The 17,687-nt window shown below is 45.0% G+C and overlaps 2 protein-coding genes across 3 annotated transcripts in view; both read right to left on the bottom strand.

Moving 5' to 3' along the window:
• The window catches only part of LOC144742239 (inosine-5'-monophosphate dehydrogenase 1b-like), a 7,280-nt gene extending 3,937 nt beyond the window's left edge, over positions 1-3,343 (bottom strand). For both annotated transcript variants that reach the window (XM_078624710.1, XM_078624711.1), the window contains exons 1-7: positions 3,108-3,343; positions 2,339-2,437; positions 1,777-1,825; positions 662-763; positions 490-564; positions 192-398; positions 26-113 (exon numbers count right to left, since the gene is read on the bottom strand). In XM_078624710.1, coding sequence (XP_078480836.1) covers positions 26-113; positions 192-398; positions 490-564; positions 662-763; positions 1,777-1,825; positions 2,339-2,437; positions 3,108-3,343 — 856 coding nt within the window. The remainder of the gene's footprint in view (positions 1-25; positions 114-191; positions 399-489; positions 565-661; positions 764-1,776; positions 1,826-2,338; positions 2,438-3,107) is intronic.
• A 1,534-nt stretch (positions 3,344-4,877) lies between these two features.
• LOC144742240 (receptor-interacting serine/threonine-protein kinase 3-like) lies at positions 4,878-9,629 on the bottom strand. The gene is made up of 7 exons (XM_078624712.1): positions 9,475-9,629; positions 9,074-9,383; positions 8,812-8,960; positions 8,252-8,301; positions 7,971-8,123; positions 7,452-7,534; positions 4,878-5,147 (listed from the first exon to the last, which is right to left on the bottom strand). Exons 1-7 carry the CDS (start codon positions 9,627-9,629, stop codon positions 4,878-4,880), a joined length of 1,170 nt encoding a protein of 389 aa, XP_078480838.1.
• Between the last annotated feature and the right edge of the window lie 8,058 nt (positions 9,630-17,687).

Genomic DNA, 17,687 nt, shown 5'->3' on the forward strand with positions numbered 1-17,687 from the left:
TGCATCAGCACCACCTTCGATTTACCTTTTTTGCTCCGTTGCAGGATGTCATTAGCCTCTTTGAGGGTGACGCCAGCAGGCGCAACAACTAAATCCTCTCTTTTTGTCATTGCCTGAGCCGCAGACAGGTTTGTTTGATTCCACACAGACAGCAGACATTCACATACGCCAAGCGTCATCGATACACGCACCTCCTCCAGGGGTCTGTCGTGGTCCTTCTCGGACAGGAAGTCAATGTCTCTGGAGGTGACTATCCCGACCAGTTTGCTGCCCATCTTGCCCGTCTCTGTAATAGGGATGCCGGAGAAACCGTGGCGTATCTTGGCCTCAAACACGTCTCCTACTGTGTGTCGGGGGCTCATCACCACAGGGTCTGTGATGAAGCCCTGCTCGAATTTCTGCCGACGACGCAACAAAATGTTGGATGGTCGGAGTGTGTCTCTTTCAAAGAGTTGGTTTCTTCATGTCATCGCTGGCGTTTCATCTTACCTTCACTCTGCGCACCTCGTTGGCCTGGAACTCAGCTGTACAGTTGTGATGAATGATTCCGATCCCCCCCATCAACTGGAGCCGGCCAATCAGAGACACACGAAGAAAAAGATCGATTGAAAGACAGTTTGACACAATGTTTGAGACAACGTTTAACTGGGTCCCCACTCACTGCCATTGCGATGGCCATGGACGACTCTGTGACCGTGTCCATAGGGGAGGAAATGAGAGGCGTCTTCAGCGTTATCTTCCTCGTCAACGCAGAGGTAAGATCCTGCATATGCAGAAATATGACAAAATCTGAGTATAGTCAGTTTTCACACATGATGCTTTCAAATAAAGTTTGAAAAAACACATGAAAGACAAGAAACAATCCAATAATATGTGTATGTAAATAATGTAAAAGCCTGTTTGAGCTGCAACAAACAATGAGTTCTGATGTCTGTGTGCGGAAACCCCAGCAGCTTCTGAACCGATGATCTGGGGCGTGTCTGTTCAAAGCTCCACTGATAAGGACTCAGACTGGTTGATTCACTTCCATTTCTCTACGTTATCACACCAAACAAGCTGGTCATTCTCCTACTTGTTGCAGATGCAGCACATGTGTGAAGCAAACCCACCCAGAGTAATTCACCTGCATGGAGGTGCGTGTCTGATGGGAACAGCTGCTATCCACCAATCACCCATGTGACGTGGGCATCAAATCGATTCATTTACACAGACCAAAACACAAAGTCCAATACACAAGCCGGTGCTTGAATCACCTTAAGGGACTGAGCAGAGCTGGAGATGAATTACAGCTCCAACCGACAGAGAAAGGACAACTTTGTTCTTCTTTATTCTTGTCTTTTATTTACCATAACTACACCCAGCTCAGCTACACATGTCATAACAATAAAGACATATTTCAAACAACCAGTTTAAGTAATGCCATAAATTAAAACAACAACCAGTTTTTACCACAGTAAAAACAGTTGCTATTGTACCATGAAGAACAATTACTGGAGGTGGGACATGTCACAGGAAGTGACATGTCTGTAACAGCACATGTCCAAACTGTTTTGAGATGTCTTATGTATACATTTATTTGAAAAACAAGATCATTTTAAGAGGAATGTCAGGTGCAACGTAGTCCGATATGTGGATTATATGATAATGAATATGAATCTGCTGTCTGAAGCCTCTCCCTGCATTGTATGTCTGGTAAATGGAACTGAGTCTGTAAATGAAAGTAAAACTGATGTGGAGTTCAATGGAAGTGAACTCAAGTAGCGGGGCGACACTCACCACCTCATCAGACGTGAAATCTATGAAACCAGGCAGGATCAGGAAATCGCTGAGGGGAGAGAACAAAACCATGAGACTACAAATGGAGGCCAATCAGGTCACAGTGGGGGTCACACAGCTTCAGCAGCATGAGGACCGGACGTCTCTGTTCAAAGAAACAGGCAGCTCGTTTTAAACTGAGCACATAATCTGTCCGCCTTTTAACACTCTGAAATGTTCTGTGTTCATCCTCTGGATCCTGGTTAGCCCCGGCAGCCATTAGGGAAACACACAAACACACACACACACACACACGACAACACTCACATTCATCCTTGAAAGTAATATTACTGGAAATAATCCTGAGTATAAACCCAGAGCAGATGTGTCATCTGTGGTGTATTACAGGGTTAATGGAGGAGTGTGTGTCCATGTCTGATCATCTGCATCCCAGCAACACTGTACAATGAGTCAGGGAAATCTACACACAACTGACGACATGGGTGACACTGGTCATATTATCAGTTGTAAACAGAAACTGGTTTTCACCACGACAGCAGACGGTGTGTTTATCCTCTCCTACTTGTATGTGAGTCCATCTCCGATGGAGAAGAGCTGCTGTGCTGTCAGGCCGTCCTCGGGAACGTACCCGGTGCCTCCGCTGATCAGGTAGTCAGCCATGCTGCAGGATAAAAAACACATATTCATTATTGAATGTCACTTCTGAACATTTGTTAAGAACTGTCTTTATCACGCACAACTTACAGTTGATGAGTCAGTCACACCTCTACAAACTGCCCCCCAATATTAAAAGTACACTTATTTGATACAACTGCAACAGGACGATGAGGCAGTGCTAACCACTGCTCCACCGTGTCACCCCTAAGACAGAAGATGGTGTTGATTCATCATTTGAAGTCCAATGAAGCAAAACCACATGGGAGGGTGTGTTGTCCTGCGGTTCACAGTGACCAAAACAGACACACACACCAGACTAAATCTTTGTATCTAACAAAGCAGTTTACTGCTCCAGCTCAAAGACCAACTTGTGTGTGTGATGATTCATCACAGCGAAAAGAAAAACCAATGAGTATTACTACAGACACATTAGTATTACTACATCACACCGCGGAGCCAGATCCTCTTACAAATGTTGTCCTAAGGACAGGAAACTCCAACAAAAGGAACATGTCCTTGTCAATGGAAACTCCTTCCACACACGTCAGAGGTTAGGTAGAGTCGCTAAGAGGATTTGGGCGGCTGCCGAAGTTGGTCATAAATGGGATTGTAAGGTCGCAGGGAAAACATGTCGGAGGCGTCCTGTTTGACCACGTCCACAGCGAGACTCTCACCTCTCCGGCTCGTACCCGGCCTGGATGCGTGTGGCGCTGTATCTCTGTGCGGCCGTCTCGTGCCCGTGTCCATGCGGCGTCGGGTGTGCGTAGGCGGCGTGGGGGTGAGGTTGCTCTCCGTCTCGGTTTGAGATGCGAGGCCGCGCCGGCTCCATGTCCCCGACAATCCTCCTGTAGTCAATCTGGTAGTTGTCCCTTTCCCCATCCCCAAAGCGGTCATACCCATGACCCTCCATCTCAAGGAGATCCAGGGCGATAACGTCTACAGGGCCCCCACCACTTGTATCTCACACACACACACACACACACACACAGCAGCTGCTCACACACACTACACACCGACGCTCCTCAGTCGTAGGTAAACATCCAGCTCACATGTTCACACAAACACCTCTCACACACACCTGACACCAGAGGAAGCTGTCTTGCCATCTGTTCTGTCCCCAGTGACACACACCCACCATAAAGACACACAAAAATCAACAAAAATGAAGTATCATGGGTATGGACCCTTGACGATTCGTCGTCCGTCAGTGAAGTCTCATCGTCCGTCCAGTGTTTCCGCCCTCATCCTCAGACTGTCACACCACTCTGGCATTTAGGGGCTTTTTTTCCTTCACCTGTTGATGAAGTCTGCTGCCCTGGCTCAACATGATTTACCTCTATGTTTCCTGCCCCCCCCCCGGACGTCCCGTTGCGTTCCTCCAGCTGGGAGCTTCTCTCCACTGGCCGCTCCGATCGCCTGCTCAGCTTAACTGTGTTTCTGACAGTAGCGGACGTCACCCACCCTCAAAGAGGATTGGGAGCATTAATGCAGGCTGGGGTGGGGTGAGACATGCTGAAGGGTGGAGGGAGGCGACAGGACTGGGAAAGGGAAGGACAGGTCAAGAAGACACTCCAACACTTTGGCCCTCTGAGGATTAACACGGTGTGGAGGGATGTGTTTTTCAGCTGTGACGACGCCACAGGTCAAATCCCTCAACACTGTAACGCAGCGGCCTTTGCTCAGACGCAGACGATTAGCGCGTCCGGCGGGGGGCCCAACTTGTAACGCTGACATCCGATTGTCCCCGGCGTGGTGGGTGAGAGTGTTTCCACTGACTCCATCCAGAGACGGTTTGTTACCTGGGATGCTCTCCACACTATCATCTGCAGGTGACTGACGGGCTTACTGCTTGTGACAGTTACTGAAGGGTTGAACCAGAAAAGCCTCTTACTCTGACCCCCCCCACACACACACACACACACAATGCTATACAAGCAATCAATCCACCCTTTATAATGCTAACAATGGATAATAACAATAAGAACATCATCATCACATGATCAAATAAAAATGGAACAATGTCTTCAGCCATGTCACAATGACCCCCCCGTTTCCCTGAGGTGATTAAACGCAGCTTAATCTTCCTCGTTTTAAAGCAAATAATGAACTGATTTCAAACAAGTGCGTCTTTTTAAAGAATCTTTCATTTCATGAGACTGAACTTTACAGTTTTCTACATTTCAGGATGAACAAAACCTGCTTTCTTTACCCACATGTGGAGGATGGACGATCACTTGTCGTACGTCAGCCGAGTGTAGAGGGAAAAGTCACATCAATCAGTGGTCGGTGTATCTTCGTTCTACGTCCTGTTGGGAGCGGTTGTTTTTCTATGTTTCCTTCAAGCGATATCAAATGAAAGTGAGTTCTCAGCTCACCTCCCCAGTCACAAACCACCTTCAGGACCTCCATTTTCTCAGCAAACAGAAGTCACAGCTGTTGTCGTCTCACGGCGAAGCATAAAAACTCTCAGTGAGCCTCTCCAGTAGTCTGGGTTGATGCATTCTCAGAATGTCGTAGAAGGCAGCTTTGACCTTTACACCTCCTGAGCGAAAGGTCGTGTGGTACAAGACTCTCATCTTGTCCTGGTTGGTGTTTTTAGAGAGAATCAGCGAGTAGGTTTCTCCAGGGACCATGTCTCCAAGCCTCTCTGCCAGCGCCGTCACACCAGAGATGTTCTGGATGATCTCTGCCCCGCTTGTCATCAATGAATCGTGCTGCGGTACAACAGAAAGGACAACGTCTGATGAGCTGTCACAACTCCGTAGGTGAAAAGGAACCTGTAGGTGTCATTCCAGCTCACCCTTGTCTGTGTCCTTCATCATTTCAGTCGTCACTACACAGTCCTGTAAGTATAAAACATTTTCACTCTGTAACACGGATGGACGGATGAATGTATATGATATCCTGTACTGTGTACAGTTATTTAGAATTTGTCATTTTTGGACTTTTTCATTTCATTTCACTTTCATTTTTTTATTTTGATCCTACTTTATCTTTTCTCATGTCTCTTGAGGCTGCTGTAAACTGCAAATTTCTCCACTGTGAGACCGGTAAAGGTTTATCTTATCCTATCTTATGTATGTGTAGACACACACACATGCACACAGTTATTTGCCAATTACCCTGGTTATGTGCAAATAACCCGGGTAATTTGCATATTACCCATATATACTGTATATATATATTAGTGCTGTCATTCTAAGGCGTTAATTTGATTAATTAATTACGCCGCAATTTAACGTGTTAAAAAATGTAACGCAATTAATTATGAGTATCAATGGTGGCGAGCCAATGCTTGCGCATTTGAATTTTGGCCCATTGAAGGACCCGTAGTCTTCTCGGCCGTGTTACGTCACCTGCGCTGGCAAATTGACAAGGTAGTGGGCAACAATAACAGACATGGACAAGACTCAGGAGGAGGAGGACAGTGTGTCTTCAGTCGGGACACTGAACGGCAAGTTTATGTACAAAAAGAACAAAGACGGGACGATAAATAAAAACGCTGTGATTTGTAGTTTTTGCAAAAAGGAGTTCTCTTACCACCGGAGTAACTCCAGCCTGACGTACCATTGAAATGTGAAAACATGTTCAGACAAGTTCCTCTGTTGCGAGTGCAGCTACCGGGAGATCGCTCCGCCAACCCACGCTAGCTGAGTTTGGGAAACTAATGAGCAAATGCACAACAGAAAAAATTGACAAATACAATTGCAAAGTGGGTTACTGCTGATTGCAGAACAATTTCTATCGTCAAAGGTAGACAAAGATGTCTATCGACAGGAGGCTTTCCAGGTAGCAGCGTCAGACCCAACGTTTGTTTTACATTTTTGAATAATGCACCTGGCCTGACTGGTTTGCGGATGTTCTTGACCTTTACTTTTGGATTTCATTTATGAAGCACAGTTTACCAATAAAAAATTGGATTTCAAATCTTCTCTTCTTACTGTATTCAATTGATTAGTCATGCACTACAATTTTTTAATATACTAGAATTCAAATTCTTTATCAGGAGACCTTTACCAGATAAGACATTGAAATGTCAAATTCGATTTACAAAATCGAATTACAAAATCCTGTAATTAATTCGATTAATTTCTTTAATTGACTGACAGCAGTAATATATATACTGTATATTATATATATTATATATAATATTATATATTATATATATATATATATATTGTTGTTGTTGTTGGAAAGAGGAGATATACACATTTGAATGTTTGAATAAAATCATCTTTTCTTCATGTTGAAGTGCACAAGACGCACCTGTTCTGAAGGCTGTTCAGTACCTGTGACATGTTCTGGTTGTTCTGGGGAAAAAGAAGGAGAGACATGTTTCCATTCCTTGTTTTTTTCACTCAGCTCTGTCCTTACTTCTGATTTCTACAGGCTCCCAACGTATTTATAAATATAATATATAAGTGAACCGAGAAGACAAACAAATCAGGAGGAGAGACGGGATGTCTTCCAGATGAGTCCTGTTGCCCTTGACAACACAGATGACTGAGGATGTGCCAGAACATGAAGTCAAATGAATGAAAACAACCACTTCTATAACTTCAAACGATGATGCAGCACTAAAACCATCTGTCCACTTGCTGATAATGGAGATGATTACACCTTCACGGAGCTTTTTAATCACTCTGCCATCAGCAGTTAACGCTCATGTAATTACAGGCTGCCCGACCTACTTCCTGTTCTCTCTTCCTCATTGCTCCTCTCTGTTGAGCTGTTTCACCAACACACACGATGGTTGCAACACAAACCTCACACTGACATTGTTCTTAAAGAAACACACACTTTGGACAAACTGACGACTCACTTGTATGTCGAAGAGGAAAACTGACTCCGAAACTCGTGGGTGAAAATGGATAATTGGATGGTGACTCCTAAAACAGAACACACACACACACACACACACACACACACACACACACACACACACACACACACACACGTGATGCAGCATCCAACAATCACTGACAATGTACAATAAATCTTGTTCAATGGAACTGTACCAGTCTCGTCAACACCTGATGGACCGCATCATGAATTCCCGTCCTGTGCCTGGAGAAGACTCGCTCAGTGACTTCTGTGCACTCTGGAACACATTTCATCTTTTTTACACAACAACTGTAGCCTGGACCTCCAGACACACGCCGACAAATGTGGATGGTCTGAACCGTTGGATCATCAACGATGAACAGTTTGGACCAATCACATGGGTCGATTTGATGTAGGCAGGCTCACAAACCATGGACCGAGTCTGTGGGCGGAGCTTAACAGGATGACAACAGTGGTTATGGACCCAGCAAAGATGGCTGCTGCTGATGGAGAGCAGTGAAATGAGTTGACGTTTCTTTCAAAGACCAACAGAGGATCATTTGCATTCTGTCATCACTCCATCAAACTCCTCCACTCTTCTCCAAAACAAAGTTGGAGAGTTGAAGGTCGTTGCCCAAACATCCTTCGTGATGTGTCTCTTGATTTCCAGGCGACACACGGTGCACGTTCATTTTCTAACAACCAACACCAACCTTTGAAGGAGGGTCTCACAGAGGGGCGCTGATGCCAACAAGCCTTCATCAGGTCATGCAGCTCCCTTAAGCCCTCCACCTTCTGATCAACGTCCTCACAGGGAGGTCGGTCCCCTAGAGGAATCCTCAGTGCCACCAGACTGAAGTCAGCCACTGAAGACGGGACAGAATCACCTCCAGCACAAACCGCCTACTGAACGTGCACTTCTGTCTTGTTATTTTGCTTGTTGACAGTCGAAATGAAGGGGTGGATATGTGACGTACACATACATCATACATACCTGGATAGGGCTCTTTACCAGTGACGAGAGCCCAGAGAAGGATGCCATAGCTGATCGGGGGAAAAAAGGAAACAAAGAGGAAAGTGTATTATGATGAGCTGAAATAACTCAGACATTTAGTGTATGTTTTACATTTTCTATATGTACATATACTGTGTATACATACAGTATATATACACACACACACACACACACTACCGTTCAAAAGTTTGGGGTCATCCAAAACCGTTTCAGTTTTATATCTTCTCTAATCAACAGTTTATATGTGTGCATGTTTTCTAATCACCTTTCACCTTTTAATACCATCAGCCAACAAACTGGAACATTAGAACACGGTAGTGACAGTTGCATGGACGTAGATCTTCCATTGAAATCATCTGTTCCCAGCTATACTCACGTACCACATGTCTAGACGAGTCGGATTCATTTCATGTTATCTTCATAGAAGATAAAATAGTGTCTCTTTCGAAAAGGAGGACATTTCTAAGTGACCCCAAGCTTTTGAACGGTAGTGTATAAATGTGTATTCTCTTGGTTATTTTTTTAAAAATATTTTTGACCTGTATCTGTCGAAAGCACGAACAGGTTCATAGGATGCCTCGAAGGCCTCAGGAGGCATGTACTTGTACGAGCCGCCGACATCTTCTGTCACGTGTTTAGTGCTGCTGAGTGCACTGGTGGAAACCCTGCACAGACCAAAGTCGGACAGCTGCGGGCAAAAAAAGAAAAAGAAGTGTGAAATGATATCAGAATCTATCCTTTTATGTTTAATGTTTCACATAAACCTGAAACGATGTACAGTGTACGCTGATGACACTCCACCTTTGCATTGAGGTCGTCACTCAGGAGAACATTACTGGGCTTGAGGTCATGGTGTACCAGGTTCCGTACATGGAGGAAGTTCATAGCTAGAGACACTTGATGGGCCAGGCGGAAGACCAGCGGCCAAGGTGGGGGGCCGGACAGGTCCTTGAGCAGGGACTGAACGGAGCCTCTTCTCATGAACTCCATCACTATCCCCTGCTGAACGGACGCTCCTGTGACTGGCGGACATCCTTCATAAATCCCATAAAGCCTCAGAACAAACTCACAGGAGCTCTGGTTCATGTGCGAGGCCTCTTCAAACAGTGTTCTTTCCTTCATCAAACAGCTGACACAGGATGTATTTGAGTCATTTCAAGAATGCATGTGAATTATTGACTGAAATGAGACAGAAACTCTACCCGATGCCATCACTCAGTAACTTGACGGCCACATGGAATCCCCAGTCCTTGTGTTTGGCTCTGTAGACATGTCCAAAGCCTCCAGAGCCCACCAACGCCCAACCTTCCAGAGAGTCATCGCCGATGAGCGCAGTGTTTCCCCTGAGCTGGGTCATAGCTCTGTTGAACGCAGGAAAAACACCTGCAAATCTATTCAAACGTTGAGTAGCATCCACACCAAAGTGCTTCAATGGCTAATTTAGCAGTTACGCACTTGTGATACTCACTAGCTGAGCTATCTATTTTTTTAGGCACCAAACCATCCAGACAAATGAAAATGTACATGTAATGTAACAATGTGAATTATTTATCCTGTAAATAGTCAAAACACTGTCAACACGCTGTACATTCCTGTTTAGAACTGTCTAGACTGTTTATCCTTTAATTCATATTTGTGTATAAATGTTTTCATACATATTTTATACTTATTTTCATTTCTGTATCGTTTATTTTTTATCCTTTCATACTGTTTGAACTGGAAATCTCCTTACTGTAAAATGACAATACAGGCCATTCTGATTCTGAATGACAAAAAGAGTTACACAAATGTAGTTTCTTCCTTTCTTGGACTACATAAAAGTCACAGGCACATTTATAACAATTAGGATTGTATTTAAGGAGTATTACATGTTCTAAAATTGGTGCAACATATGATATAACGTACGGATGAGTCACTGTCACTGACATTCTTAAAGTTATTGAAATGTTTTGTCAGTGTAATGATGACATCACAGAGGTAGAAATGAGCCTCCTATGGAAAACAGTACATGAATGTCTCCATTAATCATAGTTATGAAGAGGATGAAGTCATTAAGGTCAGCAAGAGCATTTATTAACAAATATAAATCATCCTCAACATCATATATTGTATATACAATCAGGAGTGTAAGTATTGAACTCAACATATGTGGAAGGGGGCTACTGACCTTGAACTTGTCACCAGACACACATCAACATTTTGTGTAATTCAGTGCAATGACAGGGAATCAGTAGTGACCACATGGTCAAAAGGAGGAGCAGACCGGCATGGGATGACAAGAGACCCACTGAAATCTGTCAGTCACGTCATCTATCTATGGATCATGTCTCCCATGCCTCTGTCAAACCCCCCGACATCTAATTAGTAATTGTTAAGCCAGGAAATGGGAATGGAAAACACTCACACTTTCTCACGGTGTTAATTTCATTGACTATGACAAAAAAATATACATCACCACTAATCGACTGACGCCATCTTGGATGGGTCCTCCTTACACCCCAGTACGTTCATTTCTCGTGAGGAGGGTGTGTACGCCCGACCAATGTATCAGAACTTGACCAATCTTCACGTGTATGAGAGAGAGCAATAAATTCCCATGAACAATCAAACTTGTTTCTTTTTTAAAATATAACATGTATTCATGTATTCATGTATACATGTATTAAAGCACCAGACTACCGTATATGTCTCTTTGTATTTCAACATGAAACTACCAACAAACCAAACTGTGACAATCAGGTGACGGTTCGTTGAGTTCTGATTCATTTCGTTGGGCATACAAACCTAACCCCATACCAACCTAGCCCCAATAGAAATATATTTCCTGAGAAGATGTCTAAAATGATCACCAGGTCCTGTTTTTCTGAGACGTGAGAGTGAATCGTCCGGTGAACAGAAAACGGACCTGAACTCACCATGTCCCCTCACACGTCCACGACAAGATTTCAAGTTCAGGAAACAAGCTGGCCGACAGTTTGCACCTTCCGTGATGACAGTGATCCACAGCTGACACAAGTCACTTCTCTGTCTGGCGCTGCAGTTTGACGCATGCGCAGAACAAAAGAACGCTTCGGACCCCGAGTTCGTGGACAGCTGGGTACCGACACCGGCTCCCACAGCCCTCGTGCTCACCGTGGGACTAACCCTGGATTTACACAAATACGTAATACAAACACATCAAATACGTTTCCATTCTAATCAATAAGACATTGGTCTCTGTCGGCAGTCCTGCAGGGACCGTCTGCAAAGTGCACAACCGAGAAACACAAAACAAAAAAACAAAAAAAAACGAGACTGGAAAAATAAATCACAACGCACTGTCACCTTCTAATTATATGTGTTTATTATCTGGGCTATTTATATTCCTTAAAGGTTTTTATGGGTCATTATGACACTGTGTATTTTCAATAAAAATCACAGCACATGTTTTTCCTGTAGGTCTTTGATGGAATTACCTCAATTGCTAATGATGAATTAAGAGTTTAAGATTTTTTTTTTTCGTTTGAATTATGTTCTGAAATATCAACAGAATTAGACTTCACATAATTCAACGTATCTTTCTGCTTCTGTGAAATCAACGCAGCGAGCTGATTGGTTCAACACATGGATGACATAGTTCAGCACTGCAGTTCAGAAGAGACGCTGATGGAATCCGTGATTATGTGAGCGCAGCATGATGAAGCTGTGTGTAATGTGACATCGTTTATAGGTAAATCCAGATGTTTGTGTACCTGTGTGAGTATAACCACACACACATTGTGTGTTGTTCTAGGTATAACTTCAGCATAACAACATTCCCACTGACAACAAATAAAACGGCTGTGTGTGTGTGTGTGTGTGTGTGTGTGTGTGTATTGAGTCAGTGATCCAAAAACAGCAGAAGCCCCGCTGACACTGTGTTTGTAATTACTGTGGATACGCCAACCCTCCTTTCATTCATTGAGCTGAGGTACATGAACTCACTCCCCATGCTGCCTTGCTGTTTCAGCCGGCATCGATAGGTGCGGTCTCTCTCTCTCTCTCTCTGTCTTTCTCTCCCTCCTCCCTCCTCCCTCCTCTCCACCCTCCCATCATTTATGTTCAGCCTAACGGCTGCTTGTTCCACTTCAGCTTCCTCCTACCGGGTGTTTTCTGTCCTCCGTCTTCCCCGTCTCCTTCCTGTCTGAAACTCTATCCACCTGCCGACGATACACGTGGATCCATGTATTAGAGGGGCAGCTACGATAGGAGAGGTGAGCACATGTGTTTTTCACCCCAGTGGAGGGAGTGCGTCTGACCATGGAGCATCACTGATGCAGGTAGTATCCTGTGGAACAGCAACAAGAGGCAACACGACGGCCACAAACCCACGTGCATGCCGGGATGTGCTTTGTGCTGTGAGGAGAGGGGAAAAGGGGAGGCAGCATCAGAGGGAGGCCATCGCTGAGAGGCGTACACAGAGGATTCAGGCGCGGGAGGAGGAGGAGGAGGGTGTTTTAAAAGTGAAAAGGTGGTGGGGAGGGGGGCTGTCCTAGGATTTCTTGTCTGAAGAGCCTCAGTGAGACCGCAGCAGACCAGAGGCTGGGTGACGGCGTGAGGGAGGTGGCTCCAGAGAAACCCTTCATCTGGACAGAGGAACACCATCAGACCATCCCTCCCGACGGCAGGCGTCATTCCGGAGGATCCCACCATGGCTGTCCAGCTCATCCCTGAATCAGCTGTGTGTCTGCTCATGGTGAGTCAATGCCTTCTCCTCCTCTCTTTTCCTCATGACTCCTTTCAAGGAGTTGTGCGTGTCCACTCAGACGACAGCGTTCTCCTAAGTTCTTCCCAGAGCATCTTATCTCACTCACTCCTGCGACATCAAAGCCTGAGACCCTCTCCACGTGCTCACACACACCGCAGTGTCACAGGACACCACAGGCGTGTTGGCGCAGTGTGTTTCCAGTGACACAGAGCAGCAGCTCCTGAACATTGTCAAGGGAGCAGATTAGCTGCAGAGGATTTGAAGGCCTTGTTGGTGTGAAATCCATCCCCTCGATGACATGGAAGAGAATCAGTACGTTGTGACCCGGTGGGGGTCCAGCCACAGAGAGCAGTGAGCTAAAAACAGCCAACAGGCTTTGACCAACCATCTCCTCTCACCCGTGACCGGCTGATGAGAGATGGGACATGAGAGATACAGATACAGATTTCCTACATGCAGACTCGTCTTTGTGATAAGCTGCGGTGAATGGCACTCTGTAAGTTCTGGGGGGAGGGGGGGGGGGGGGGGGGGGGTTCTGCTCATTGTCATTCTACAGCACTGGCATTCTGCAGTTCCGAGGGGAGTCATGCATCGCTGCGCTACCTGCTACATCCACCTGTCATGGCTGTCTGTTACTATGGCGATGGGCCATGAACCCTGCTCGGGGAGGGACAGGGTGGGAGGAACGTGCAGTCGATGTCAGGCAAAGTAATTAAGGTGGAAAAGGAAGTGTGAGTGATGAGTGCAGGGCTAAAAGATGGTGAAGAGGAACGTGAACATTCGTCATGATCCCAGCGCGGTGCAGTTGGACGCTGTTTACACGACGCAACACTTGAACGAGTCATTGTAGTGATACAAAAACAGTATGACGGTTTATACTGACTGCTCTACTTACACCAGTGCCAATCCAATGTCCCTGGTCAGGAGAGTGTTTCCATTTGGCAACTTGCTGTCCACAGCTCGGGAAAATGACTCAAATTCCAACTTGGACCGCAAGTGGAACCGTACGCACACTGGATTTCCCTAAAGTTACTGTCGGACAGAGGTAAATAACTCGTCTGTACTCGGTCTGTATTCGGTCACACAGTAGACACGAGGCATTTGCATTCACTGACAGCTGTCTTAATTATTAATGTGGAGTTATTAATGAACATGTCAGGATGAATATTGATTATGCTTCCTCTGTGTGTGTGTGTGTGTGTGTGTGTGTGTGTGTATTAATATTTTAGGTGAAACCCTCCTGCAGTAATCACTGGAGCCGCAAGAAATAATCTTCACTGATAGTTTTACAAATAAACCCCCATCACCGACAGCAGACATCACAAATATTACACAGGAGCAGGATCATGTTTGAAATAAGACTCACATCGGAAACAGAAGGAGAGAATTTACTCTTGATACTTCAAATTATATCACATATTGTAGGCAAGTACAGTCCTAGTTAATAAGCTGCAAGTATACGCCCATGGAATTATGAATTGTGTGTGTGTGTGTGTGGGGGGGGGGGGGCTGATGCTTCAAACAGATCAATAACATGTCTCCAACTCAGACATGTGGTCATCTGCTGCATTAGATCACAAACTACATCCTGCGTTTGTCCTCAGTGGGTCAAAGGTCAGATCTCCGTCCCTCAACAAGCCTTTAACTTGAATTTAGCTAGAACACACACACACACACACACACTCCTTCATTTTAGTGCCGTCCCCATGAGAACTAATAATAACTGTACAACCGCTCTTCACTAAGCTGATTATCTTCACCTCCACGGCGCCAAACTCAAAGATGAACGTCCTCCAGAGGGAAACCTGAGGTCATTCACTGCCTCCAGACAAAGGGACGACGTACAGTCAATTTAAAACATTCTACACTTTAATGAATGGACACACACACACATATAAATACTACGTCGACATCCCCACATTGTAGTTATAGAGACAGAGAAGACTTCAACTACTGAGAGCAGTGGATAAATCCAGTCACCATCAGCCTCAGAAGAGGGACAAGTACACATGTGGTGTGGTTGAGAACACACTGAAGAGACCTGACACTCTCTGTCAGGTTGATGCATCAGATCATTTCCTGTTTGGATGATGCATCGATGTAAACAGACACAAGAAGACACTCTTCTATCAATAACAGGCTGCTTGTGATTATTTCTATTGTTTTAAATCCCTCGTATTTTTCATTTTCAGTGATTCAGTATTCATTTAGATATGTTGGTTTCCATTGGCTGAGGAAGGCAGCATTAGTTAGAATCTGGAAACACAGCGGAGCTAAGTGGATTATGTGTGTGTGTGTGTGTGTGTGTGTGTGTGACGCTCCTCTATGTGGGCTGTGTCATCTGGAGAATGTGTGAGGTCACAGCGATGATGTCACAGTCCAACATACATTCACTCTGCTGAGGAACAAAGACCTCACATCTATCGATTCACTGTCTCATCACTGGGGAAGGAGAGCAGATGTCTGAAGAACTCATTCAGCACTAATCAAATCACTGAGCTTCTGTGTGTGTGTGTGTGGGGGGGGGGGGGGGGGGGCAGGCAATGACATCACAAAGATAACTGATCACTGTCCTGCAACAATGCAGATAAAAGTGTGTGTGTGTGTGTGTGTGTGTGTGTGTGTGTGTGTGTGTGCAGCTGAGGAACGTTCTGAAGAGCAGATATCACTTTTAAGAATTTAAATCAGGTAATGGTGAATGTAGTTAGTGGTTATGCCCCACAGGTGGGCTGTGAGTTAGAAGAAAAGGAAAAGTTCTGGAATGAGCTAGATAGAGTGATAGAGAGCATTCCCAGAGGAGAGAGAGTAGTGATTGGAGCAGACTTTAATGGTCATGTAGGGGAAGGGAACAGAGGTGATGAGGAAGTGATGGGCAGGTTTGGCCTTAGGGATAGGAACTTGGAAGGACAGGCAGTGGTAGACTTCACCAAGAGAATGGAAATGGCAGTGGTAAACACCTATTTCCAAAAGAGAGAAGAACACTTGATAACTTACAAGAGTGGAGGCAGGTCTACACAGATAGATTATATTCTATGTAGAAGAGGTCTTCTGAGGGAGGTTAGCGACTGTAAGGTGGTGACAGGAGAGAGTGCAGCCAAACAGCATAGGATGGTAGTGTGTAAGATGGTGATGGAGGTGAGGAAAAGGAAGAGGGGGAAGACAGAGAAGAAAATCAAATGGTGGAAATTGAAGAAAGAGGAATGTTGTGAAGAATTCAGGAAGGAGGTTAGGACAGTGCTGGGCCGTGTTGAGGAATTCCCAGATGATTGGGAGGCTACGGCAACAGTGATTAGGGAGTCAGGTAGGAAGGTGCTAGGTGTGGCCTCAGGACAGAGAAAGGAGGACAAGGAAACCTGGTGGTGGAATGTTGAGGTTCAGGAGAGTGTACAGAGAAAGAAATTAGCGAAGAAGAGATGGGACAGTGAGAGAACAGAAGAGAACAGGCTAGAGTACAAAGAGAGGGCAAGGGAAGTGAAGAGGGAAGTGGCCAAGGCCAAACATAAGGTATATGAGGAGTTGTATGAGAGGTTAGATACAAAGGAAGGGGAAAAGGAGTTGTACAGGTTGGTGAGGCAGAGAAATCAGGCTGGGAAGGATGTACAGCAGGTTAGGTTGATTAAGGACAGAGAGGGAAGTGTCATCACCAGTGAGGAAAGTGTGTTGAAGAGATGGAAAGAATACTTTGAGGAATTGTTAAATGAAGAAAACGATAGGGAACGTAGGAATGAGGAGCCAGAAATGATTAGGAAGGAGGTTGATCAGATTAGAAAGGATGAAGTCAGGAAAGCTTTAAAAAGGATGAAGAGTGGTAAGGCAGTTGGTCCAGATGACATACCAGTGGAGGTATGGAAGTGCTTAGGGGAAGTGTCGGTAGATTTTCTTACTAGGTTCTTTAACAAAATATTAGACAGTAACAAGATGCCTGATGAGTGGAGGAAGAGTGTTCTGGTACCAATTTATAAGAAGGGTGATGTACAGAGTTGTAGTAACTACAGAGGGATAAAGTTGATGAGCCATACCATGAAGGTTTGGGAAAGAGTAGTTGAAGCCAGGTTGAGACAGGAAGTGGAGATTTGTGAACAGCAGTATGAAAACACACACACACATCAGTGGATATGTTCTCGTCCTATGATACCACTTGCTGCACTTCCTAAACACTAAAACTAATCATGACAGAAAACCGTAAATCACATCCCACGTCATCATTTCAGAGTCCCTGCAGAGACGTCAGGCCTGAATGACGCCAGGAGCTGCTGATGTCAGCTGACAGCAATGAACACTCCTTCATTTTAGTCACCTGGTTCAGTTCGACGATGGAACTGAGTATTTGGTTAATACACTTCAATATTTAGTCCGGTTTACACTGCGTGTCACAAAACGCCATATTTGACGTAGACTTGGATCACTAATTAGGAACAAAATACGTGGTACCGTCAGTTTGTGTCCAGACTGGATTTCCAGGCTACACAAGGAAAAAAAATCATCAGGTTGGATCTGTTCTGTCATGATAGGAAGAGAAAACATGAGTAACCCAGAGGACACACAAGTGAGAGCTGGTTCTGTCAGCACATGCATGAATGCATGAGGGCTGGTGAGTGTGTGTGTGTGTGTGTGTGTGTGTGTGTGTGAGACCTCGGATCAACCACTGCATTCCATTAAAGCCTGTTCACACTCACCCTGGTTCATGAC

The sequence above is a fragment of the Lampetra planeri genome, unplaced genomic scaffold, assembly GCF_965212315.1.
Source record: "Lampetra planeri unplaced genomic scaffold, kcLamPlan1.2.h2 scaffold_930, whole genome shotgun sequence".
Lineage (NCBI taxonomy): Eukaryota > Metazoa > Chordata > Hyperoartia > Petromyzontiformes > Petromyzontidae > Lampetra > Lampetra planeri.

Coding starts and splice junctions, on each gene's coding strand:
- LOC144742240 (XM_078624712.1), bottom strand. CDS start 9,629: ATGACCCAGCTCAGGGGAAACACTGCGCTCATCGGCGATGACTCTCTG. Junction 8,961..9,073: donor GTGACGACCTCAATGCAAAG/GTGGAGTGTCAT, acceptor TTTTGCCCGCAG/CTGTCCGACTTTGGTCTGTG. Junction 5,148..7,451: donor ATCAGGTGTTGACGAGACTG/GTACAGTTCCAT, acceptor GTTGTACCGCAG/CACGATTCATTGATGACAAG.